A 27,666-nucleotide genomic window follows, 5' to 3' on the forward strand; every position below is an offset into this window, starting at 1 on the left:
CTTTTCCAAGGTAATGGTGGTAGTAGCTGCTTTTCTCAGGCGAGAAGGTATCCAGGTTCACCCGTACCTAGACGACTAGCTCATCAGAGCGGACTCCGCAACAGAGAGCCATCAAGCTACAGCCAGAGTGGTCTCAGTACTGCAATCTCTGGGCTGGGTCGTCAATGTAGCCAAAAGTCACCTGACCCCCTCGCAATCTCTAGAATATTTGGGGGCACGGTTCGACAGACTCGGGATATGTATTTCTAGGCGGTGCAAGCTTCAAAATCAGGTCCGTCTGCTCCTGAGGATGCCCCGCCCGCGAGCTTGGGACATTGTCCAGCTGTTGGGATCGATGACGGCCACCTTGGATTTGGTGACCTCTGCAGTATTCCCTGCTTCAACGATGATCTCCAGTATCTCAGGATTATCAATGCAGACTCCCTTGGCTCCCTGCGGCCCGACTCAACATGGAGTGGTGGCTCTCAGACAACATGCTGCGGCGAGGAATGCCGCTGGCACTCCCCGATTGGTGCCTAGTGGTGACAGATGCCAGCCTGAAGGGCTGGGGCGCACATTGCAAGGGGAAGCATACCCAGGGTCTTTGGACACCCGACGAGTCGGAGTGGTCCATCAATCGCCTAGAGTTGAAAGCGGTGTTTCAGGCGCTTCTGGCCTTTCAAGTGACCCTGGAAGGATTGGCTGTCAGAGCAATGTCGGACAACACGACAACAGTGGCCTACATAAACCGACAAGGCGGCACTCAGTACAGAGCGCTGGCCGCGTAGGCCGAACAGATCTGCCACTGGGCCGAGCTGCATCTACAGTTTCTGTCGGCAGCTCACATTGCAGGTCAGAGCAACGTGCAAGCCGATTATCTAAGCAGGCATCAAATTGATCCAGCGGAATGGGAACTGGCAGACGAAGTATTCCTGCAGATATGTGCCAAATGGGGCAAGCCCGTAGTGGATCTTATGGCAACAAGCTCAACTGCCAAAGTCCCATGCTTTTCAGCAGACGGAGAGATCCTTGCTCAGCCGGGTTGGATGCCTTGGCTCAACCCTGGCCTCTGGTATGTGTTCCTTCCGTGGCCCTTGATAGGGCGTGTGCTCCTGCGGATTCGGCTTCACCCAGGAGAAGTGGTTCTCATCGCCCCGGATTGGCCCAGGGGGCCTTGATTTTTGGACCTCCGACAGATGCTAGTGGAGGCTCCCCTTCCTTTACCTCTGGTACCGAACCTGTTGTCGCAGGGACCGGTGGCCATGGAAGACGCCTGCTGTTTTGGTCTTACGGCATGGCTATTGAGAAGGTGCAATTGAGAGGCAAAGGCTATTCCAATAATGTTATTTCCACTCTCCTGCAGGCCCGCAAGCAGTCCACTTCCGTGGCTTATGCCAGGATCTGGCGCCAGTTTGAGGCTTGGTTTGTTTCAAAAGCGATCACACCCATGCGGGCTCCTGCCTCGCCGATTCTGGACTTTTTGCAGTATGGTGTACAAAAAGGCTTGGCCTATAATTCCCTGCGGGTGCAAGTGGCAGCATTGGCCTCCCTTCATGGTAAGGTTGCAGGCGTGTCTTTAGCTGCTCATCCAGAGGTTTCTTAGAGGGGTGCTTCGGCTCCGTCCTCCCGTGCGGGGACCTTGTCCAGCTTGGAACCTGGGGCTAGTTTTGAAGGCTCTGCAGGGTTCTCCTTTTGAGCCGCTATGGCGAACTTCAGAGAAAGATTTGACACTAAAGGCCGTTTTTCTGGTGGCCATTACTTCGGCGAGACGGGTGTCAGAACTCCAGGCGCTGTCCTGTTGAGATCCATTTCTGCAATTTTCAGATTCCGGGGTCATACCGTGCCTTCCTTCATGCCTAAGGTGGTTTCAGCGTTTCGCCTAAAGCAGCCTATTTTTCTACCCTCTTTTGTTAAGGAGGAGTTTCCAGAATCCTTTGGGCAGTTGCACCTGTTGGATGTGCGCAGGACTCTGTTGCAGTATCTGCGAGTTACTAATTCTTTCAGGACCTCTGATCATTTGTTTGTTTTACTATCAGGTCCTCGCAGAGGGTCTCCAGCATCTAAAGCCACTATTGCCCGCTGGCTCAAAGAAGCTATCTTTTCAGCTTATCTGCTTGCCAGCCGGCCTCCACCTGTAGCCTTTAAGGCACATTCTACAAGAGCGATTTCTTCCTCTTGGGCTGAAACTGGAGCACTCTCTCTTCATGAGATTTGCAGTGCAGCAACATTACAGGCTGGATGTGGCTGCCAGGAGGGATGCGCGTTTTGGTGCACAAGTGCTAGCGCGTGGTGTGGCTTGTTCCCACCCTATCTAGGGATTGCTTTGTTACATCCCATACGTAATGGCTTCATCTGCTTGATGACAAGGAAGGGAAAATTAGGTTCTTACCTTGGTAATTTTCTTTCCTTTAGTCATAGCAGATGAAGCCATGAGCCCTCCCTGTATGATTGTCTGTATGCTGTGAATCTGTTTTTCAGGTTCTGTTCTAATTTCCTGAAGTTCCTTTCTTGGGAGAAAGTTGGAAAACAGTCTTCAGGATTCTTGTTCACTTACAGGAGGATGAGTTCATTCCCTCCAGTTCATGTGTAGGAGGTTGAGTTCATTCCCTCCAGGAGGATGTGTGTATTCCCTTCATAAATACAAAGAGGAGGACGAGTTTATTCCCTCCTTTTGAGTTCATGCCCTTGTTATGGGGCCATCGTTCGCTGTGAGGAAAGTTCATGTTATTCCCATTGCGGTTTGTTATACTGCTTTAGAAGCTTCAAATACTGAAGAGGCAGTGGAGTTAGCTGACCACGTGGCACTGTGAAATTTGAGTGCTTTCTATCTCCTCCTGCTGGTTGATGGACACAACCCATACGTAATGGCTTCATCTGCTATGACTAAAGGAAAGAAAATTACCAAGGTAAGAACCTAATTTTCCCTTACAGGACAGTCTTCCCTCAAGGATATTTCAGTGTTGGTGGTTGTTCCAGTGGAAGCAGGACCTAAAAGTCTCCCTGAAGTGTCTTTTCTGGGTGACAAGAAGGGCCAGGAATTCTTGGAGCCATAGGTTGCAGATGGCACTCCTTCAAACCCCTTCATCAGCCTGCCTTGGCAGTTTCAGATCTGTTTTTCATGGTGCCCATGGAGCAGGGAAGGGCTTTATTCTGAAAGGGACAAAGGTCACAAGAGGTTCAGGCAGGCTTATCCATTAGAGTTATTTGGTGAATTCCTAGCATCCTGTTTGCTTTTTTGGCCGCCAACATTTTCTGCCCAGTTTGTGGCAGCGGCCAAAAAAGCAAACTGGATGCTAGGAATTATTAGGAAAGGGATATAAAATAAGACCAAGAATATTATAATGCCTCTGTATCGCTCCATGACTACTACATTCAGTTTTGGTCACTGTATCTTAAAAAAAGATATAGTGGAATTAGAAAAGGTTCATAGAAGAGTAACTAAAATGATAAAGGAGATGGAACTCTTCCCATATGAGGAAAGGCTAAAGAGGTTAGATCTTTTCAGGTTGGAAAAAGAGACAGCTGAGGGGGGGATATGAGTGGAGCAGAATGGGTAAAAGTGGATCGTTTTTTTTTTCACTTTCAAAAAGTACAAAGATTAGGGGACACTCAATGAAATAACATAGAGTTTTAAATTTAGCCCTGTATTGTACTGGTAGCCAGTGAAGTTTTTTGCAAAAATGGTGTGATGTGATCACATTGCTTAGAACCTTCTATTAGTCTTGCTGCAGCATTCTGAATCAATGGAGCTGGTATAGACCCTTTGTAGTCAAACCATTGTAGAGTGTTAATCCAGTCTTGATGTTGTTATGGCATGCACAACTGAGACAAGGTTTGCCTTCTCAATGTAAGGAGAGAGGCAGCAAAGTTGTCAGTCACAAATGATGGAAGCAGCTTTTGAACGTTGTTTGGATTTGGGGGATCAGAGCAAATGTTGAATCTAGCTGTATTCCAAAGTTTCTGACTTGGGATTTGAGGGGGAGTTTATATTTCCCAAAAGAGATGTTAATGCCAGGTATATGTCCATATGTGTTGGAGATCCATAGAAGCTCAGTTTTACTTGGGTTCAGTTAGAGTTTTTTGTTTTTAGCCCATTCTTGAATTAATGTTAGACAAGTAGCCAATTTATTCAGCACTGTGGGTAAGTCAGGTTCAGTGTGTATGAGTGCATGTCATCCTCATAGATGTAGAACTGAGTGTCCATTGACCAAATCAGCTTGGCTAGTGACTTGAGGTAGATACCGAACAGAATAGGTAACAGTATTGATCCTTGTTTTTTCCCACAGGTTCAGTGCCCATGATGGTGATGAGGTGCTGCCAAACAATAGGGACTGTTGCCTGTCTGATAGGATCTGAACCAAGCAAGTGCTATTCCATTGATAACTGTTTCTGCCAGTTGTGCTAGTTGTACTAACATCAAGGCAAATCCCCAGTCTTGGTTTCTGTGTTTTATTCTTTTGGCATATTGCCAGGTACTTGTGACCTAGATCGGCCATTGTTGGAAAGAGTGTACTGGGCATGATGGAACTTCGGTCTGTCCCTGTATGATATAGCTTATGTTCTTAAATTTCACTTTTTGTTTCCTGCAGAACTTTATTTATTTATTTTTTTACTTTATTTTTATTCAGATTTCCAAAAAGCTTACAAAGGAAAATTAACATTTGTATTAAAGAAATGCAGTCTTATACCACTAATAAAAAGAAAAAACATAAATTCAGTGTACCATGTCATGGTGGTCTGACTTGAGAGATCATAGAGAATAAGGTTACCTAAATAGAGAGCATTCTCCGAGGACAAGCAGGCTGCTTGTTCTCACTGATGGGTGACGCCCACGGCAGCCCTGAGGTCTGGAAATCTTCCTAGCAACAAAGTTTGCTAGAGCCTTCGGTCATGCGTTCGCACCGCGCATGCGCGGCCATCTTCCCGCCCAACGCGCGGGGACATCAGTTCTTTTTTGTCCGCGGTGGAGAGAGACTGTATTTTGTCCCTCTCACCAAGTCCTGAGGAGCCTTCGGCTTTTTTCGTCGCGTTTTCGCGTTTTTTTCTCTACTTTATCTTTCTGTTTTGCTCTGTTGAGCTGTTTCCTTTTCTTTAAAAAAAAAAAAAAAAATCCTTATAGTTTTAGATTTGGCCGCCTAAGTTTCGTTTCGCTGCTGTTGCGGCCGTCTTAGACTGCCGTTCGGGGGTTCTCCTTTTTTTGTGCCTTTCTTTTTGGCATCATTGACGATTTTGACCTCGCCGCCGCTATTTTTCCGTCCATGACATTGAGGATTCCCAGCGGCTTCAAGAAGTGCAGTCGCTGCAACCAGGCAATCTCAGGTACCGATCCCCATTCGTGGTGTATCCAGTGCCTTGGGCCCGATCATCGCCCAGACGTGTGTAGGTTGTGTCTTAGCCTTAAAAAGCGGACACAGGCGTCGAGACAGGCTCAGCGGGAACGTCTGTTTGGAGCCTTGCCCGGTAATTCGACGTCGACAAAGGTACCGAGATCGGCGGTGTCGATGTCGGCACCGGAGAAAGCATCGGCCTCAGGAGTGTAGGTAATGGCTGTATGCAGACCTCTGCAAGCTGGGAGTAGTGAGCCGTCGAGTGGGTCTCCACCTGTCTTGGAGGCTCCTGCTTCGCAGGCCCATCGGGACCGACCATCTACGGACCCGACCCCGAGGAGACGTTTGGATTCGACGTCCTCCTTGTCGGTACCGAAGGGTACCGAGGCCGTCGAGGGAATCTGCACCCGAGAAGCGTCGACGCCGGGAGGACCGCTCCCCCTCTATACAGGAGGTGTCGATGCGTTGGTCGACGGACAGCCCGGTACCGCCTTCTCGTCCTTTACAGGTTCTGGCTCCGACTCCTGTACCGGCTTCCCTGCCTTTCCCGGTAGAGACTCTGGATGAGCGCCTCCGAGCCGTGCTTCCGGGTCTCCTGGAAGGGCTGATGCGCCAATCTGTTCTGGTACTAACCGTGCTTGAGCCCTCGATACCGTTGGCAGAAGCGCCAGCTGGCTCCTTGCCTGTGGTGGGGTCCCCAACACCGGTACCGCTTGCGGCTTCGGCGGCCACCCGGGTCGACTCTCCATCGTTGGAGGGAGCTTTATCGCCGCCGCCAAGGGAGTCGATTTCTCGACGACACCATCAAGGACATCGTTCCTCGGAGTCGAGATGGGCCCGGTTTCCGACTGCTGTTCGGGAGCTTTTGTCCGACACCGAGGAGGAGGCCTCGTGTGGGGAGGAAGAGGATCCCAGATATTTCTCTTCTGAGGAGTCTTGTGGTCTTCTTTCTGACCCCACTCCCTCTCCTGAAAGAAAGCTTTCTCCACCAGAGAGTCTTTCTTTCTCCTCTTTCATCCGGGAAATGTCTGTGGGCATTCCTTTCCTGGTGGTTACTGAGGATGAGCCCAGGACTGAGATGCTCGAGGTCCTCGACTATCCTTCACCACCTAAGGAGACGTCCACCGCTCCTTTACATAAGGTTCTCAAAGAGACTTTGCTTAGGAACTGGACGAAACCTTTATCAAATCCCACCATCCCAGAGTCTCAGTATAGGGTCCATGGAGAACCTGAGTTGATGAGGACCCAGTTACCTCACGACTCTATGGTTGTGGACTCTGCCCTGAAGAGAGCTGGAAGTTCTAGAGATTTTGCCTCGGCACCCCATGGGCGGGAATCTAGAACTCTCAACTCCTTTGGGAGGAAGGCCTGCCAGTCCTCTATGCTGATGTCCAAGATCCAATCGTACCAGCTCTACACAAGCATCCATATGCGGAATAATGTGAAGCAACTGGCGGATCTGGTGGATAAGCTCCCTGTGGAGCAAGCCAGGCCTTTTCAGGAGGGGATCAGGCAGCTGAAGGCGTGTCGTAAATTCCTGTCCAGGGGTGCTTATGACACTTTTGATGTTGCACCCAGGTCCGCTGCTCAAGGTATAGTGTTGCACAGACTCTCACGGCTGCGTGTCTTACCTGGAGAGTAGGACTCAGCAGCGGCTTGCGGATGTCCCTTGCCAGGGGGATAACATTTTTGGCGAGAAGGTCGAGCGGGTTGTAGAGCCGATCAACCAGCGGGTAACCGCCCTCGACAATCTCTCCCACCGGGCGCCTTCAGCATCTACCTAAACTGGTAGACGTTTTTTCCGGGGCAGGAGGAGTGCTCCCTATTCTTATAATAAGCGTAGGTACACTCCACCTGCTCGACAGCCTTCTCAGGCTCAGCCCCAGTGCGCTTGTTCTCGTCAACAGCGTGCACCTAAACGGGCCCCTGCAGCTCCCCAGCAAAAGCAATGGACGGGCTTTTGACTGGCTCCAGATGAGCATAGCCGCAGTAAACGTGTCCGTGCTGGACGACTTACCAGTCGAAGGGAGGTTAAAATTTTTTCACCAAAGGTGGCCTCTCGTAACCTCCGATCGGTGGGTTTTCCAAATAGTCTGGTTGGGGTACACTCTCAATTTGGCTTCTACACCTCCAAATTGCCCACCGGTAGCTCAGTTTTTCAGCTCCCATCACAAGCAGGTACTTGCAGAGGAACTCTCCACTCTTCTCAGCGCCAATGCGGTCGAGCCCGTTCCACCCGGGCAAGAAGGGCTGGGATTCTATTCCGGGTACTTCCTTGTGCAAAAGAAGACGGGGGGGGGGGGGGGGTGCATCCCATCCTAGACCTAAGGGCCCTGAACAAATTCCTTGTCCGAGAAAAGTTCAGGATGCTTTCCCTGGGCACCCTACTTCCCATGATTCAGGAAAACGATTGGCTATGCTCTGTGGACTTAAAGGATGCTTACACCCACATTCTGATACTTTCAGCCCACAGGAAGTATCTTCGATTTTGTCTCAGAACCCAACACTTCCAGTTTGTATGCTGCCTTTTGGTCTGGCCTCGGCACCCGGGTCTTTACAAAATGCCTGGCGGTGGTCGCAGCGTCGCTACGCAGACTGGGAGTGCAAGTGTTCCCCTATCTCGAAGATTGGCTGGTGAAGAGCACCTCTGAGGCAGGAGCTCTACAGTCCATGCAGATGACTATTCAACTCCTGGAGCTACTCGGGTTTGTTTTAAATTACCCAAAGTCCCATCTCCTTCCAGTTCAAAAACTAGAATTCATAGGAGCTCTGCTGGACTCAACGACAGCTCATGCCTATCTTCCCAAGACCAGGGCGGATAGTCTTCTGTCTCTCGTCTCCATGGTCAGAGCGTCACAGCAGATCACAGCTCGGCAGATGTTGAGACTTCTCGGTCACATGGCCTCCACAGTCCATGTGACTCCCATGGCACATCTTCATATGAGATCAGCTCACTGGACCCTAGCTTCCCAGTGGTACCAAGCTATCGGAAATCTAGAGGATGTGATACAATTGTCCATTGGGTTTCGCAGCTCTCTTCGGTGGTGGACCATTCGATCCAATTTGACCTTGGGACGCCCATTCCAAATTCCTCAGCCACAAAAAGTGCTGACGACAGAGGCATCTCTCCTGGGGTGGGGAGCTCATGTAGATGGGCTCCACACTCAAGGACTTTGGTCTCTCCAGATCAATCTCCTGGAGTTGCGAGCGATCTGGAACGCTCTGAAGGCTTTCAGAGATCGGCTGTCCAGCCACATTATCCAAATTCAGACAGCCAACCAGGTTGCCATGCACTACGTCAACAAGCAGGGGGGCACCAGATCTTGCCCTTTGTGTCAGGAAGCCGTTCAGATGTGGCTTTGGGCCCGTTGTCGAGGCATGTTTCTCCAAGCCATGTATCTGGCAGGCGTAAACAACAGTCTGGCCGACAGATTGAGTAGGATAATGCAACCTCATGAGTGGTTGCTCAGCTCGCGTGTGGTGTGCAAGATCTTCCAAGTGTGGGGCACCCTCTTGGTGGATCTTTTTGTCACTCAGCTCAATCACAAGGTCCCTCAGTTCTGTTCCAGACTTCAGGCCCACGACAGACTAGCGTCAGATGCCTTTCTCCTCTGGTGGGGAAGACTCTGCTGAAACTCAAGCAAGACCGAGGAACCATGGTTCTGATTGCTCCCTTCTGGTCGCGTCAGGTTTGGTTCCCTCTTCTTCTGGAATTATCTTCAGAAGAACTGTGGAGATTGGAGTGTTTTCCGACCCTCATAACTCAGAACGAGGGGGCGCTACTGCATCTCAACCTCCGGTCTCTGGCTCTCACAGCCTGGATGTTGAGAGTGTAGAATTTGCCTCTTTGGGTCTCTCCGAGGGTGTCTCTCAAGTCTTGCTTCCAGGAAAGATTCCACGAAAAAGTGTTATTCTTTCAAGAGGAGGAGATTTGCCGTCTGGTATGATAGCAAGGCCTTAGATCCTCGCTCATGTCCTACACAGACCCTGCTTGAATACCTTCTACACTTGTCAGAGTCTGGTCTCAAGACCAGCTCCGTAAGGGTTCATCTTAGTGCAATCAGTGCTTAACCATCAATGTGTAGAAGGTCAGCCTATCTCTGCACAGCCTTTAGTTGTTTGCTTCATGAGAGGTTTGCTTTTGTCAAAGCCCCCTGTCAAACCTCCACCAGTGTCATGGGATCTCAACGTCGTCCTCACCCAGCTGATGAAACCTCCTTTTGAGCCACTGGATTCCTGCCATCTGAAGTACTTGACCTGGAAGGTCATTTTCTTGGTGGCTGTTACTTCAGCTCGTAGAGTCAGTGAGCTTCAAGCCTTGGTAGCACATGCTCCCTATACTAAATTTCATCACAGTCGAGTAGTCCTCCGCACTCACCCTAAGTTCTTGCCAAAGGTGGTATCGGAGTTCCATCTGAACCAGTCAATTGTCTTGCCAACATTCTTTCCCCGTCCTCATACCCACCCTGCTGAACATCAGTTGCTCACATTAGACTGCAAAAGAGCATTGGCCTTCTATATGGAGCGGACAAGCCCATTCAGACAGTCCGCCCAAATGTTTGTCTCATTTGATCCCAATAGGAGGGGAGTCTCTGTCGGGAAACGCACAATTTCCAATTGGCTAGCAGATTGCATTTCCTTCACTTATGCCCAGGCTGGGCTGACTCTAGAGGGTCATGTCACGGCTCATAGTGTTCGAGCCATGGCAGCGTCAGTGGCCCACTTGAAGTCAGCCACTATTGAATAGATTTGCAAGGCTGCGACGTGGTCTTCAGTCCACACATTCACATCTCATTACTGCCTTCAGCAGGATAGCCGACGCAACAGTCGGTTTGAGCAGTCGGTGCTGCAGAATCTGTTTGGGACTTAGGATCCAACTCCACCCCCCTAGGCCCATTTTTATTCTGTTCCAGGCTGCATTCTCAGTTAGATGTTTCTTCGTATGTCAATCCTTGTTATGTCCTCGCCGTTGCGAGGCCCAGTTGACCTTTCTTTGTTGTTTTGAGTGAGCCTGGGGCTAGGGATACCCCATCAGTGAGAGCAAGCAGCCTGCTTGTCCTCGGAGAAAGCGAATGATACATACCTGTAGCAAGTATTCTTCGAGGACAGCAGGCTGATTGTTCTCACAAACCCGCCCACCTCCCCTTTGGAGTTGTTCCTTCTTTTCATCTTTGCTTTTTGATCTAACTGATGTCCCCGCGCATTGGGCGGGAAGATGGCCGCACATGCAAGGTGCACGCGCGTGACCGAAGGCTCTAGCAAACTTTGTTGCTAGGAAGATTTCCGGACTTCATAGCTGCCGTGGGCGTCACCCATCAGTGAGAACAATCAGCTTGCTGTCCTCGGAGAATACCTGCTACAGGCATGTATCATTCGCTTTATAAGTAAAGTATGATTGTAGTTAAAATTGTAATAATGATAAGATTGGATATGGGTATGTTTTCACTTTCAGGTTTAGAGAAATGTTCCTCCTGACGAAGGAAATCCGAAATGTGGTCTCGCATTGAGGAACGACACTTAATATATCTCAGTTGACCAGTATGGTTTGATGGTTTTGCTGAGTTCCTGTCCCTGCCGAGGAGACCTTCTATGTATGCGATTAAATGCAAGCATAATTGAAGAGTAACATCTGGTTCATACAACAGTTGTTAGCTAGCTGTTTTGGAAGCGTGGATAAACTTTACATGTGGAAATTTCCATAAGGATGTCCTACTGATCTCAAGGACAAAAACAGTGGTTCCAGGCTACATCTTTGTTGATTACATTGGATAATCCTGTGACCCGGTTGTAGCTCGGTTGCAGCTGAAAAACTGGCAACACTGTTGAGATGGAATGACTATTAATTACTGAGGGGACTCAAGAGGGTTGGCAATTGGATAGAGGTGGACTTTGCAATACTTATGGTGGTTCATCTATATAAATAATTCCCACCTCCAATGTTCTGAAGCTCACTACATGGCAGTGAAGCCCTGAAGCCCTGTAGTGTTCGTAGGCTCTCAGCACCAGTCATAGTCCCGCTCTCAGCCCTGCCCCACCCACACATAATTCACAACTCCAACGTTCTGAAGCTTTCTCCGTGCCACTGAAGCCCTGTAGTGTTCGTAACTGCTCTCACCAACATTCATACAGCCACCCTTAGCCTAGCCCCCCACAAATTACGTCACTCAGCCACTCACAGCACCCCTCTCACTCCCGCTCCAGCCAAACCAACAGCAGTCAACAAAAGCCGTACTTCGCCGGGAGGGGGGTCCACACCACGAGGTGAGGGGGCACGTTTTAGCCCCCCCCCCCCCCCGTCATTGCTAACCCACGCCGCCACCACCACTAACTTTACCCCTCCCCCGCGAAGACCCTCTCGACCCCCCTCCTGCCGCCAACACTCCGTCGCCTACCTTTGCTGGTGGGGGACCCCAACCCCCTCCAGCCGAGGTTGTCTTCTTCCTTCAAAAGGCTTCCTCCTTCTGATTCTGACATGCAGACGTCCAACGTCTAAATCAGAATGAGGAAGCCTTTTGAACGAAGAAGAGGACGACCTCGACTGGCGGGGGTTGGGGTCCCCCACCATCAAAGGTAGGCGACAGCGGGTTGGCGGCAGGAGGAGTGTTCGAGAGGGTCTTCGGGGGGGGGGGGAGGGGGTTATGACTTCAAAGTGAAGCTGACGAGCGAGTGGGAGAGGGTGGAAGACCTGTTCGAATACGAGGGCTGCAAAGTTGGACGGGGCACTTATGGGCATGTGTCTAAAGCCAAGCGGAAAGGTGGGTGAGTGACAAGGCCGGTGCCCTGGGGACTTTGTCCTCCCTTTCCGGTGGACACCCAGGAGGGAGTGGAAAACATGAAAAAAGATCTGCGGAAGCTAGAAGAATGGTCTAAGGTTTGGCAATTAAAATTCAATGCAAAGTGATGCACCTAGGGAGTAGAAACCCACGAGAGACATATGTGTTAGGCGGTGAGAGTCTGATATGTACTGAGGGGGAGAGGGATCTTGGGGTGATAGTATCCGAGGATCTGAAGGCGACAAAACAGTGTGACAAGGCGGTGGCCGTAGCGAGAAGGTTGTTAGACTGTATAGAGAGAGGTGTGACCAGCAGAAGAAAGGAAGTGTTGATGCCCCTGTACAAGTCGTTGGTGAGGCCCCACCTGGAGTATTGTGTTCAGTTTTGGAGGCCGTACCTTGCTAAGGATGTAAAAAAAAATTGAAGCGGTGCAAAGAAAAGCTATGAGAATGGTATGGGATTTGCGTTCCAAGACATATGAGGAGAGACTTGCTGACCTGAACATGTATACCCTGGAGGAAAGGAGGAACAGGGGTGATATGATACAGACGTTCAAATATTTGAAAGGTATTAATCCGCAAACAAATCTTTTCCAGAGATGGGAAGACGGTAGAACGAGAGGACATGAAATGAGATTGAAGGGGGGGCAGACTCAAAAAAGGTGTCAGGAAGTATTTTTTCACAGAGAGAGTGGTGGATGCTTGGAATGCCCTCCCGCGGGAGGTGGTGGAGAAGAAACGGTAACGGAATTCAAACATGCGTGGGATATACATAAAAGAATCCTGTGCAGAAGGAATGGATCCTCAGAAGCTTAGCCGAAATTGGGTGGTGGAGCCGGTGGGGGGAAGAGGGGTTGGTGGTTGGGAGGCGAAGATAGTGGAGGGCAGACTTATACGGTCTGTGCCAGATCCAGTGGTGGGAGGCGGAACTGGTGGTTGGGAGGCGGGGAATAGTGCTGGGCAGACTTATACAGTCTGTGCCAGAGCCGGTGGTGGGAAGCGGGGCTGGTGGTTGGGAGGAGGGGATAGTGCTGGGCAGACTTATACAGTCTGTGCCCTGAAAAAGACAGGTACAAATCAAGGTAAGGTATACACATGAGTTTATCTTGTTGGGCAGACTGGATGGACCGTGCAGGTCTTTTTCTGCTGTCATCTACTATGTTACTATGTTAATTGAAGGAGGGGTGAGGCACGCAGGGGTGGGGGTGACATTTTCTCTTTCTCCCCTTTCTCCCTGTATACACTTATTTCATTCTTATTTTGGGCTCAGCCCCGTTACTGGTCCATGAGAGCCACTGGGGGCGGGGGCCAGTGCTCAGACTATCTTTATGCACCTGTAGAGCTTGCTTTCTTTTTGGGAGGTGGGGGTGAGGAGAGGCCTGCTGTAAGCACCGCTCTCCCACAATTTGGTCCACAGCACACGGTCAGATCTGGCTTGTCTTTTACATTTCAGGAGTTCTCAGGAACTAATGTGTGATTGAACAGCAATGGTTGTTAGAGGAGTGGTAGTGGGCAGTGGGATTCCACGGGAAATATTTGGCTATTGTTTTAAAGTACAAGTAAATAGATTTTGTCCAAGAAAGCTTTCTAGAAACAGCTGGGATTTACTTCTCTCTCTCTCTCTCTCTCTCTCTCAAACACACTCGCACACACACTAATTCTCACACACACACACACACTCACTCTCTCAGAGGACAGGGAGCGGAGCCTGGAACTCGGATGACAAGGGGGGAGGGAGGGGGCCAAGCTGGAACTCAGAGGATAACCTTGTTAGCACCCGTTTTATTTCTGTGAGAAACGGGCCTGTTTTACTAGTATTAATATATGTATGTGTATGTACTGAGTATTAAAAGTTTTGTATATTCATAATTGGAGTACATTTATTGTATAAGGTTTGAATAACTTAGTACTCTGAGGTAAAGTGTTATTCCCCTGTGTTTATAGATTAAATTTTAACTGCCAGACCTTCGACCATTCTAACGGTCGGAGATCCCTTCTCATTGTTTCTACTCCCTCCAGGGCATCCACTTTATTGGCTATTTTCGTGTCATCCGCAAAAAGGCACGCTTTTCCTTCCAACATTTCAGCAATATCTCCCACAAATATATTAAACAGAATTAGGCCCCAGCACCGACCCCTGAGGAACTCCACTGCTCACCTTCCTTTCCTTTCAGCGGATTCCAATTACCACTACCTTCTGCCATCTGTCGGTCAACCAGTTTCTTATCCAGTTCACCATTTTCTGTCCTAAGTTCAACCCTTTCAGCTTATTCACGAGTCTTCTGTGGGAGACCGTATCAAAGACTTTGCTGAAATCCAAGTAGATTACATCTAGCGCTTGTCCCTCATCCAGTTCTTTGGTCACCCAGTCAAAAAAGTCAATAAGATTCGTTTGGCAGTGATTTTCCTTTGGTAAAACCATGTTGCCTCGGGTCCTGTATCCCGTTGGCTTCTAGAAAGTTAACTATCCTTTTTTCAGCAGCGACTCCATTATTTTTCCTACCACCGACGTGAGACTTAACCGGTCTGTAGTTTCCCACTTCTTCCCTGTCTCCACTTTTGTGAAGAGGGACCACACCCGCTCATCTCCAATCTCGCAGAACCTCTCCCGTCTCTAAAGATCTATTAAATAAATCTTTAAAAGAGGTCCCTCCAGGACCTCCCTGAGCTCCCGCAGTATCCTGGGATGTATCCCATCCGGCCCCATAGTTTTGTCCACCTTCAGATTCTGAAGCTTTTTATAAATGTTCTTCCGTAAACGACGCAGTATCCACTCCATTCCCAGATATTCCTTCGGCAGCCAACCGTGGTCCTTCAATGTTCATAGAGGAAAATCCTGGTGAAGAGAAGTAATTATTTAGCACATTCGCTTTATCCTCCTCACTTTCCACATAACCATTTTCATTATCTTTCAGTCGCGCAATTCCATTCCTATCTTTTCTCCTTTCTCCAATATATCTGAAAAAGGTCTTGTCACCTCTCTTTACATCTTTAGCCATTTTTCTTCCGTTTGTGCTTTCGCTAGGTGTATTTCCCTCTTCGCCTCTTTGAGTTTAATCCAATAATATTTTCTGTGATCCTCTCGTTGCGTTCTTTTGTATTTCTTGAACAAAGCCTCTTTTGCTCTTATTTTTTCAGCTACTTGTTTTGGAGAACCATATAGGCTTCCTTTTTCGCTTGGTTTTGTTTACTTTCCTCGCATAAAGATCAGTCGCCATATTTACAGCAGCCTTCAGCTTTGACCACTGATGTTCTACTTCTCCTACGCCTTACCACTCCAATAGCTCCTTTTTCAGGTATTCCCCCATTTTTTCAAAATCAGTATGTCTGAAATCCAGTACTTTTAGTTTTGTGCATCCACACTTCGCCTTCACCCTTTTATCAAACCATATCGTATGATCATTACGATTACATAGGTGGGCACCCACCCAGATATTAGAAACACTTCCTCCATTCGTGAGCACTAGATCCATCATCGACCCTTCCCTCGTGGGTTCCGTTATCATTTGAGCAAGGCATTTTGACAGGCATCCACAATCTCCCTACTTCTTTCCGATTCCACAGACAGGACGTTCCAATCTACATCAGACAAGTTGAAATCTCCCAACAGTAGCACCTTCCCTTTCATACCAATCTTTTGAATATCCTCTATCAGATCCTTGTCTAGCTTCTCCATTTGTGCCGGAGGTCTGTAGATAACCCCTGTGTGGATACAGGTTCCATCCTCTCTTTCCAGGACGATCCATAATGCTGCTTCCTTTCCCCAGGTGCCCCACATTTCAGCCGCTCTGATATTGTCTCTTACATACAGCGCCACTCCTCCACCTCTTTGGCCCTCTCTATCCTTTCTAAAAAGATTATAGCCCGGTATAGTCACATCCCATTCATGGGAATCATTGAACCACATCTCTGTAATAGCAACAATACCCAAGTTTTCTTCAAACATCAAGTTTGCAAGTCTTGAACCTTTTTGCCTAGACTAAGAGCATTTGTGCTCATTTCTTTCCATCTGCATAGTGAGTTTAGGTGGTTTTCTATATTTAGACGACCTTTCCTTCTGCCAACAAGTTTATTCTGGGGGTGACTTTCCGAATTCCCTTGTTTCCTTTTGTCACCCCGCCTTCTAGTTTAAATGTCTAGAAACATACTGTCTGAATTTCTTCCCAAAGATCCTTTTTCCAATCACCGAAAGATATAGCCCATCATTACAATACAGCCTGTTATTTTTCTATGTATTTCCCCATGCCCCTATGTAACTAAAACCTTCTTTGCACCAAGACTCAAGCCACTTATTGTACTCCACTGTTTTGTGTAGTCTTCCTTCTTTTTGGATTGCTGTTCATTTACGTTGGGTGGCTGTGGTATTTACTACAATTTTCTATTTGAAGCCTATTTTGGCTTGGGCTTGGTTAAGTGAAGTGAAAATAAAAGTCCTGTTGATCTGATTATTAAGATTGTGTAAGAATAACTATTCTGTGTCAGACCAGTGGTCAATCTAGCCCCCAGTATTCTGCATGCAACAGTGGCCAACCAGGTCACAAGTCCTGGCAAAAACCTTTGTGTAATGGAATATTTTCCTATTCTATCAACTGTATACTGTGATATTAACTGGATTGTGGAAATAATTTTTGTGCTGTTATAGAAGAAAATGGAAGTACCAAAGTTGTATATATTTTGATCCATGTAAGACTGAACTTCATATAGCAGTCTCCACAGAGATCAAATGTTTCAGAATTTACTGCCTTAAAAAAAAGAAAAGAAAAGTTTAAATGTTCATTAAAAGTTCTTTCCTCATTAGCATGGTCATCCCCAGTGCTGATGATGCTTGTTCTTCATTGCAGGCTCCTGATCTTCGGCTCTTACGAGAGAGAAACCAGTGTCCATTGCACCCTGGAGTTGGGCAGCAGTCTGTGGAAAGAAAAAACAAGAACTTCCATCAAGCTGGTAAAGGCAGACTGAACACACACACAAACGCATATGCACACATTTCAATAAGTTGTGGTAAAGGTAGCATAGGTGCATTTCAGTACAGAGCACACTAATTCCAACTACTGTACTGGCTTGAATGCAAATTAAAAAAAAATATTCTGTGGATGCAAATGACTGAAGTCTGGCAAATAAGATTAGAGAGCTAAATAATCCTATATAATAATTTGCACCTCCAACATTCTACGTCTGGATGCCTGGGTTCGTAACATCATTCCCACTCATTGCCCCACCCTCATGTCAAAACGTAATGATGTCAGAGGGCGGAACAATGAGGGGGAAGGGAAACAATGAGGCGAGATGATGTCAGGAGGAGAGAATCGTGGGACATCGACAGGAGGGCAGGGCAGAGGAGAATTGATGGACATAGATTGGATGGGAGGACAGTCATAGGCGCCCCGTATAAGAGGCTTGGGGAGGCTAAGCCTACCCAGCCAACCGTGACCTTCCCCTAGCTGCTGGCCCCCCCCCCCAAAAACGCAGGGCTGCCTGGCGCAGCAGCGCTGCAGCCAGGCAGCTCTTGGATGGTCCCTCCGCTCCTTCCCGCCCTCAGCTCCCCGATCGACAGTCCTCCTCTCCGTTCCTCCCCCCTTACGAGTGTTTAACCCTTTTACTTTCAGGAGCAGTGACGGCAGTGAAGAGGACAACACAGCGGGCTCGCCTCCAGCTTCTCCCTTCCCTCACACAGTGTCCCACCTTCTGAGATGATGCATTTCCTGTTTCTGCAAGGGCTGGACACTGTGTGAGGGAAGGGAGAAGCTGTGTTGTCCTCTTTACTGCCGTCACTGCGCCTGAAAGTAAAAGGGTTAAACGCGGGGCGGGGGGGGGGGGAGGAACAGAGAGGAGGGTTGTCAGGGAGCTGAGGGAGGGCAGGGAGAATCGCTGGACATGGATGGGAGGGCAGGGGGAGAGAAGAGATGGCTGGAATTGGAGAGGAGGGCAGGGGGGGAGAAGAGATCGCTGGACAGGAGGGGGTGGGCAGGGGGAGAGAAGAGATCGCTGGACAGGTGGGGAGGGCAGGGGAGAGAGGAGAATTGCTGGACATGGATGGATGGAGGGGGGCAGGGGAGAGAGCAAATTTACTGGATATGGATGGATGGAGGGGGAGGGCAGGGGAGAGAGGAGAATTGTTGGACATGGATGGATGAATGGGGGCAGGGGAGAGAGGAAATTTGCTGGATATGGGTGGATGGAGGAGAGGGCAGGGGAGAATGGAGAGTTGCTGGACATGGATGGATGGAGGGGCGGGAAGTCAGGAAGGAGATTCACATGGATTGAGGGGAGGGAAGAGAGGAGAAATGCTGGGCATGGATGGAGTCTGCATACTCTTTATCTTTTAAAAAATACTATAAATCACAAAAAAAGAAAGTTTAAAATAAAAAAAAAAACATAGATAAAACAATCCGTATCTCATACCCCTGGAGCATATTACTCATTATACACCCTTCCCAATTATTACTTATGACAGAACATTTCTCCTAACGGTTTCCTTAAAAACATGATTGCCATTACATGATAACCTTGCTAGCGCCCGTTTCATTTGTGTGAGAAACGGGCCTTTTTTACTAGTATTGTCATAAGTCTTTTTTTTAACTTACAAATATTACAAGTAAAACAACAAACATGCAGTATTAAAACCCTCGTAAATCCTTTTAGAGGGTTAGGCACTATTTTCACATGTAAAAAGCTGGCTGTGTGCTGTCTCTTCTACTGCCGAGTGCATGAGTTGGGTTTTCTCATGCCCAGTGCTGGTTGTACTTTGTATTTGAATTCTGGTTGTTGGGATATAGGAGATGTAGAGATTACTCTGCCATATCCTAGACCAGTGATTCTGAAACTGTGATCCATGGAACTCTTGATTCCACAAACGCTGTCCAGAGGTTCAGTCATTCCTGCCCATACTGGCTCTGCTGGCTGCCAAGACTACCTGCAGCAGTCTCGTGATACTGCTGCTGGAGGTCCTGGCAGCCAATTTGAGATTGGAGCTGACATGGGTAGGAGTACTGTAGATTGCTCCTGCCCATGCCAGCTCCAATCTCAAAGTGGCTGCTGAGACCTCCGGCAGCAGTCTTATGAGCCTGCCACAAGAGGTCCCTGCAACCATTTTGTCAGTGGAGCCTGCATGGGCAGGAGCGATTGGGGATTGCTCCTGTTCTCTGTAGGCTACCATGTTCTGGGGGGGCAGGGGGAGGGAGGGAGAGTGGAGGGTGTCCAGTGTAATGCCGATTTTTAAAAAAAGGTTCCAGGGGAGATCCGGGAAATTATAGACCGGTGAGTCTGACGTCGGTGCCGGGGAAAATGGTAGAGGCTATTATTAAAAGCAAAATTACAGAGCACATCCTCGGAGGAGGGAAAGGTGAGTAGTGGAGTGCCTCAGGGATTGGTGCTGGGGCCGATTCTGTTCAATATATTTGTGAGTGACATTGCCGAAGGGTTAGAAGGTAAAGTTTGCCTATTTGCGGATGATACTAAGATTTGAAACACAGTGGACACCCCGGAGGGAGTGGAAAACATGAAAAAGGATCTGAAAAAGCTAGAAGAATGGTCTAAGGTTTGGCAATTAAAATTCAATGCGAAGAAATGCAAAGTGATGCACTCAGGGAGTAGAAATCCAAGAGAGGCGTATGTGTTAGGCGGTGAGAGTCTGCTAGGTACGGATGGGGAGAGGGATCTTGGGGTGATAGTATCTGAGGATCTGAAGGCGATGAAACAGTGTGACAAGGCGGTGGCCGTAGCTAGAAGGTTAGTAGGCTGTATAGAGAGAGGTGTGACCAGCAGAAGAAAGGGGGTGTTGATGCCCCTGTACAAGTCGTTGGTGAGGCCCCACCTGGAGTATTGTATTCAGTTTTGGAGGCCGTATCTTGCTAAGGATGTAAAAAGAATTGAAGCGGTGCAAAGAAAAGCTACGAGGATGGTATGGGATTTGCGTTACAAGACGTATGAGGAGAGACTTGCGGACCTGAACATGTATACCCTGGAGGAAAGGAGAAACGGGTGATATGATACAGATGTTCAAATATTTGAAAGGTATTAATCCGCAAACAAACCTTTTCCGGAGATGGGAAGGCGGTAGAACGAGAGGACATGAAATGAGTTTGAAGGGGGACAGACTCAAGAAGAATGTCAGGAAGTATTTTTTCACGGAGAGAGTGGTGGATGCTTGGAATGCCCTCCTGCGGGAGGTGGTGGAGATGAAAACGGTAACGGAATTCAAACATGCGTGGGATAAACATAAAGGAATCTTGTGCAGAAGGAAGGGATCCTCAGGAGCTTAGCCTAGAATGGGTGGCAGAGCTGGTGGTTGGGAGGCGGGGTAGGGCTGGGCAGACTTATACGGTCTGTGCCGGGCCTGGTGGTTGGGCGGCGGGGATAGTGCTGGGCAGACTTATACGGTCTGTGCCAGAGCCGGTGGTGGGAGGCGGGGATAGTGCTGGGCAGACTTATACGGTCTGTGCCAGAGCTGGTGGTGGGAGGCGGGACTGGTAGTTGGGAGGCGAGGATAGTGCTGGGCAGACTTACACAGTCTGTGCAAGAGCTGGTGGTGGGAGGCGGGGTTGGTGGTTGGGAGGCGGGGATAGGGCTGGCCAGACTTATACGGTCTGTGCCCTGAAGAGGACAATACAAATAAAAAAGTAGCACATAGGAATTTATCTTCTTGGGCAGACTGGATGGACCGTGCAGGTCTTTTTCTGCCGTCATCTACTATGTTACTATCCAAGGACATGGATTACTGAGACCAAGTCAGCACGGCTTTTGTGTGGGGAAATCTTGCCTGACCAATTTACTTCAATTCTTTGAAGGAGTAAACGTGGACAAAGGGGAGCCGGTTGATATTGTGTATCTGGATTTTCGAAAGGCGTTTGACAAGGTATCTCATGAAAGGCTACAGAGGAAATTGGAGGTTCATGGGATAGGAGGAAATGTCCTATTGTGGATTAAAAACTGGTTGAAGGATAGGAAACAGAGAGTGGGGTTAAATGGGCAGTATTCACAATGGAGAAGGGTAGTTAGTGGGGTTCCTCAGGGGTCTGTGCTAGGACCGCTGCTTTTTAATATATTTATAAATGATTTAGAGATGGGAGTAACTAGCGAGGTAATTAAATTTGCTGATGACACAAAGTTATTCAAAGTCGTTAACTCGCGACTGGGCGGCTAAATGGCAGATGACGTTTAATGTGAGCAAGTGCAAGGTGATGCATGTGGGGAAAAAGAACCCGAATTATAGCTACGTCATGCAAGGTTCCACGTTAGGAGTTACGGACCAAGAAAGGGATCTGGGTGTCGTCGTCGATAATACACTGAAACCTTCTGCTCAGTGTGCTGCTGTACATCATACACGAAAAGACAGTCCCTGCTCAAAGAGCTTTACTACTACTACTACTTATCACTTCTACAGACAGAACAAGTAAGAGGTAGGAGAATTAAAGAGGAGGGGATAGAAGGGTACAGGCAAGTGAGTAGTGGTTAGGAGTCAAAAACAGAGTTAAAGAGGTGGGTTTTTAGCCTGGATTTGAAAATGGCAAGAGACGGGGCTAGACGTACAGGCTCGGGAAGTGTATTCCAGGTGTGTAGTGCGGCGAGGTAAAAGGAACGGAGTCTGGTGTTAGCAGTTGAGGTGAAGGGGACAGATGAGAGATTTATCCACAGAACGGATTTATCCAGATCACTTTTCATATTATCCACTATATTGCAAATCTTGGCAGCAGTAAGGACTGGATCTGCTTTTTAGGATCCTGCTGGGATACTAAATTCAATGGACTTTTGGTCTGAACTCCAGTATAGCATCTTTTGTGACAATTATCTTGGCATTATTGCTACGAGTTTTATCAGTGCTTTAAGTGGCCAGTATTGTGAGTGTGCAGTATTTCTAATTTTCTTTTTTTAAATCACAGCTTTTCTGCTGTATTGTCATAGGTCACCATACCTTGGCTTATATGCATTCTGTAGATGTACATTTGCTTTCTGCTGTAGTCTGTACAGTAATTCCAGCTGCATGCCTTAAGTTTTTTTGTAACATATGTTTTGACCACTTGGTGGCGGCATAGTTAAACCACTGAAGGTCGAAACAGAGTGAAGAACATTTTATTCCTGCCAACTTAACAAAAATTGAAAAGAATTGTACAAAAAGTGTACTATAAATCAGGTTTTAAAATTCTAAGCTGTGCTGATGATACTACAATTTTTTCCTTATCAGAAAAGGGAAGATGTTTCTCTCTTATTTAGAGCTTGTCTTTCCCAAATAGAAAACTGGATTTCTAATCGTAGACTAAAATTAAACACAAAGAAAACCAAATTTTTACTCATAGGTCAATCTGATAATATTTGGAATGATACCATTCTCAAAATAAGTAATCCTAATTTTATTTTTGAAGATATTAAAATACTAGGTATCACATTGTCAAGTACATTGAAATTGAATTCACAGGTTAATTTAGTTGTTAGGAAATCGTTTTTAACTTTGAGGAAACTCAGGCGAAATCCGCAGTCTTCTGGAGGATCTGGCTTTACCATACAGTGGTTCAGAGTCTTCTCCTTTCTCTATTAGACTATTGTAACACTATTTACATTACAGCATAGAAAGCTACAAGTTATTCAGAACATGGCAGCCTGTGTGATTTTTTTTTTTCAACCCGTACATTTGACAGTGTGACTCCCACTTTAAAGTTTGTGTGACAGTTTTATTACCTGGCTCCAGCTTACAGGTCAGACGTAATCTGCATACACTCTTCTAGATAATCGTATTTGTGATGCTGTGCTCCTCTATGTTCCGAGTCTGAAAGGCCTGAAGTGCAGGAATAGTCCCAATGCTTCTTTTATATATCAGGCTGCTCGTATTTGGAATGAGCTTTCGTTCGGAATTAAATCACTACATGATTATTTTCTTTTTAGGGAAGCTTTGAAAACCTACCTTTTTAAGCGATTTTTAACTGGTTGTTAGACCTTGATATTTATAAGTGAATTTACAAGCTGACTTTTGTTGTTCTCCAGATATTGCTGGATCTCTTATCGTGTAATCAACATAAAACCTGATTGGGTAATTGCGCAATCTTTAAAAAATACAGTCTCTCTCTCTCTGTCTGAGGATAAAATTACTCTTGAACATATAGAGGAGTGAGATGAAACTAGTTATGTGGAATAAACGGTAAAAATACACATCACGTTGGAAAATGGTCCAGGTCAGACTAGCGCACCAGAGAAATAAACTGCCCCGTCCCAGTGCGTATCTATGGGAGAAGGCATTCTCTCTTCTGAACCATAAAAAATTATATTCAGTGAAACACAGCAGTCAGGAAATTCCGCCTTTGCCTTTTCTGGTTCTTTACTGTCCTAAACCCCTCACACTGCCCCACCGTCCTTCACACTGCTTCGACAACCCCAAAATTGCCCCCTACCCCTCAAAACTAGCCCCACCCCACACAAATTGCTTTACCCATATAAACTATCTCCACAATTGCTCCACTCTGAAATCTATCCTACTGCTGCTGCCTCACTGCTCCACAAACTGCCCCACCCCGAAAAGCTACCTCTCTCACACAACTGCCACACCCACCTCACTGTTCCCAATCTCAACCCCCTTCCCCCTGGCGTAGTGGTTAAGAAATTGTATCTTTAAACTTCCCTCTCCTATCATCACCTCTCCATACACAAAGCCAACACAGATAGGACACACATACCAACAAACACACAAAGTCAGTGTTGTTCAAAGTACTTAAGTAAAAGTACAATGAAGAACACATTAAAAAATGTACTTAAGTGAAAGTAAAAAAAAAGTTACTGCTTAGTATAATAGCTCTTTGAGTAAAGAGTAAAAGTATCTGAACTGCAGTGAATGCAACTATTAACATTTTTATCCCAACAATTTTATTGTTCTACAGTTCAATCTACTTTGCTTTTAGTAAAACTAAATTTTGAAAATGACAGTCAGTGATGTGAGTGTTCCTGTAAGTCTTTAATCAACCACAGCTAAAAAGGTTCAACTACTGCACTATCAGAAAGTGGTTTCTTCAGTCTGATTAAAGTTCCTTCAAATCAGGCCAGGCCGCAATATTACTGATGCCTTTTAACTGGGTCTGCAGGTATTGATCAGGGGAATCTCTGTCTGAAGCACTTGACTTCTTTATAGCACAGTATGCTTTATCATCATCGTTGTCGTTATCCATCTGCATTAGGATTTGCATCTTCATCTTTATCATTGTCATGCTGTCCGGTTACAGAGAAGGCTTTCACAAAGTTGACATCATTGTTGTCCTAACAATTTTTCTTCTGATGGCAAACTGTGTTTGAACTGATGCAAGAATGTCAAATATATGGAAACTCTTTAGTCTTGAGACCAGACAAGCAGGCTGTCAATCCAGGTGTACAGTCATTCCAATGTACATGGGATGTCCAGCAGTCTGTTTTGACAGACATATTCTTCAATAATAATAGAGGTCAAAGAGACACTGTACACAATCCTAACTCAACTCTTTCTAAAACATAGCTCGCAGTACTTTCAAATATCAAACTGTCACTGGAGTACAAACAACTTAAAGGTGAAAAAGCCTCACGTCTGTATGTCAGAAAAAATGTAGTAGGATTAACAAGGGTAGGTTAACTTCATAGGCATAAAAAACCCCTTGAGAAATAATTTGTTAAAGCTCTAGTGAAATCAGCTTTCATGGGTCCCACATAAAACGTGGCATTAATATAAAAATCAAACTTAGCTTAGGCACTCATTCGACTCTGATTCCACTTGCAACACACATCGACTGTGGCCAAAGTTTCGCCAAAAAGGCAGTGTCAAGCTGCAGACCGTGTCTACAAAACAGGATGTTAAAAATTTGAACACAAAAATCAAACAATGTGGCATCTAAGTCCTTCAGTTGTGTGCATAAAGGGTGGTATTGAAATGGCTTACATTATTCGGGGGAAGGTGGTTCTAATGAATCTCAAAGCCATTCTGCTTGAGCCCAGGTTATATCCTAGGGAGAGGCGTGAGCAGTAGTTCCTGAGGATATCTGCAAGTTACCAACTTGGTCATCCCTACATTCCTTTATGAAGCATTACAAGATGGATGTTCTGTGTGGCCTCTGACAGAACAGTGATTCAGGGAGCCTCGTCTTCCCTCACCCAGTAAAGTATTGTTTTTGTACACCCCATTGGTTTGGACTGATCTAGCAGAGCAATAAGGAAGGTAAAATTTATTATACCTGTTAATTTCATTTCCCTTAGTTCAGCTATACCAATTCAAGTCTCGCCCCGGAAGACAGCAGCCAGTGAGGTCCCCTTAGATACTAAATTGTTCTTTCCTGGTGGTGTGCATATAATTAATTAGCGTTACAGTTTGAAGTTTATGCTGCAATATTTCAGATGGTGATGGTGCGTGACAATTTTAACCTTCTTCTGTTTTGGCAGTGGCATGCTGAAGTGTTCCAGGCTGCATCAGCCCTTATACTGGTGATGTCACTGGAATAGTTCCTCTACCTCCATCTTGTGGGAGGGGAGCACAATTATTTGGTTTGGACTGGTATAGCAAGACTGACAAATAGGAAATTAACAGGTATGAATAAATGTAATCTTTAGGCACATGTGAACTTCACCACTGAATCTGAATTCTGCCACAGGAAACCTGGGGATCTAGAAATGGAACAGTGCTAAAGTGTATTAGAAAGCATTTTTTTTTAACCTGTAGGGGGTGGTGTACTTAAATTTTAAAACTCTTGATACAACTTTTGATACTTTCCTGCATAGGAAGCTCATGAATATACTGAGCAGTATAGATGTGAACAGGTTTGTGACTACTAAGATTGGAAAAAATAATAAACCGTAGAATATAAAGGTTGTAAGGACTGTTATCATCTACCCAGTCATAACAAATATGGTTCTGCACAGTAGGGTACTGCAAGGCAGGACTGAGGTAGTTGAGCAGAGTTAGATGTATGTTGGCAGAGTTGTGTGTATGTGGTGGAGGTGGGAGTCATCTTGGAACTGAGATAAGGTGACAGGGGTGTAGTAGAACCAGACTGAGGTGCATTGGCCAAGTTATGTGTGGATCCTAATTAGAGATATGGGGAGGGGGAGGAGAGAAAACAAATGGTCTGCATTCCACCCCTTTTGTATACTATGGAAGATTTTTTAAAGACTAGTAGAGGTGCTGTCAGTATAGGGAGAGCAGGGGTTGAGGTAGATTGGCCTTTTGTGGACACCTAATTCAGTAATTGGGAATGATGTGGTTGAGAACCACAGTATACTGGCAGAGCTGGTCCTTTGCAATGTATGATTATCAAGCACTTCTTCACTTCCATTACCATTAAATCCAACAAGTCCAAACAAATATATTCAGATAAAAGCAATAGTTCACTGGGTTGAACCTTTCATATTTGCAAGCAGTAATTGTATGCAGTCAATAAACAGATAAAAGCTTTAGCTAAGTAGGGAGCTGTATAAAATACCCAGGCTTATTCAGTAAGCAATTCCAGTGCTGCTTAGGAATCACAGGCTAGCTGGGCATGGAAAACTAGAAATGTAGCCAATGTTACATCAAGGCATGTTTGTAGGTTTGAAACAAGATTCATTGCCTTTGTTAGTCATTTGGAGAGGATGGCCATGAACTGGCATATTGATTTCTTCCTCAGACATGACCCTTGAACTTGGCTTGACCTTTGTGTGTTACCATAAGAACATAATAATTACCATACAGCTAGGAGAAGAGACAGCTGAGGGGGGGGGGGGGGGGATATGATAGAGGTTTATAAAATAATGAGTGGAATGGAACGGGTGGAAGTGAATCCCTTGTTTACCCATTCCAAAATATTAGGAGTAGGGGACACGCAATGAAGCTTTTAAGTAGTTAATTTAGAACAAATAGTAGAAAATATTTCTTCACTCAACATGTAATTAAACTCTGGAATTCTTTTCCAGCGAATGTTATAAAAAAAAAAGTTTGGATAACTTCTAAAAGAAAAGTCTATAAGCCATTATTAAGATGGACTTGGGGAAAATACACTGCTTATTTCTAGGATACTGTCAACAATTTAAGGGCACTTCTCTACTCAGATATAGACTCAAAAACAATGTGTGTAGTAGAGGACCAAAAAAGTACAATATGTTGCAATAATTATAGCGGGAAAGTCTCATATATGCTTAACGGCTGGTATCACTTCACTCCCTTGGTGAACCTCTTGCCGTATCGATATTGTAATCATCGACTTTTACCCCCAACCTACCAATACCTTAATTTTTCACTTTCACTCTTTTATTCTTAGTATTGTATAAAAAATTAGGCAATGTGTTACTTATCTTGACTTTATCTCAAATGGGTGTGCTCACAGACCCCGACAGGTAGCCTGTTTCGCAATTCTTGCTTTGTCAAGGGGGAGCGTTTCACCTCATGTTTGATCGTAACACCTCAGGTTTCTTCAACCTATTTCTAGGATAAGCAGCATAAAATGTGTTGTTTTGGGATCTTGCTAGGTACTTGTAACCAGGATTGGCAACTGTTGGAAAGAGGATACTGGGCTTGATGGACCTTCAATCTGTCCCAGTATGACAACACTTATGTTCTTATGATCTGACCACAGGTCCATCAGGCCAGTGCCCTGCTTCCAGCAGTGGCCAATCCCG

General features: G+C 46.5%; 1 protein-coding gene across 2 annotated transcripts in view; it reads left to right on the forward strand.

Moving 5' to 3' along the window:
• The window catches only part of PDZD8 (PDZ domain containing 8), a 223,874-nt gene that overhangs the window by 79,117 nt on the left and 117,091 nt on the right, over nt 1–27,666 (forward strand). For both annotated transcript variants that reach the window (XM_030202637.1, XM_030202638.1), the window contains one exon: nt 16,920–17,022. In XM_030202637.1, the coding sequence (XP_030058497.1) occupies nt 16,920–17,022 (103 nt within the window). The remainder of the gene's footprint in view (nt 1–16,919; nt 17,023–27,666) is intronic.

The sequence above is a fragment of the Microcaecilia unicolor genome, chromosome 5 (genome assembly GCF_901765095.1).
Source record: "Microcaecilia unicolor chromosome 5, aMicUni1.1, whole genome shotgun sequence".
NCBI lineage: Eukaryota > Metazoa > Chordata > Amphibia > Gymnophiona > Siphonopidae > Microcaecilia > Microcaecilia unicolor.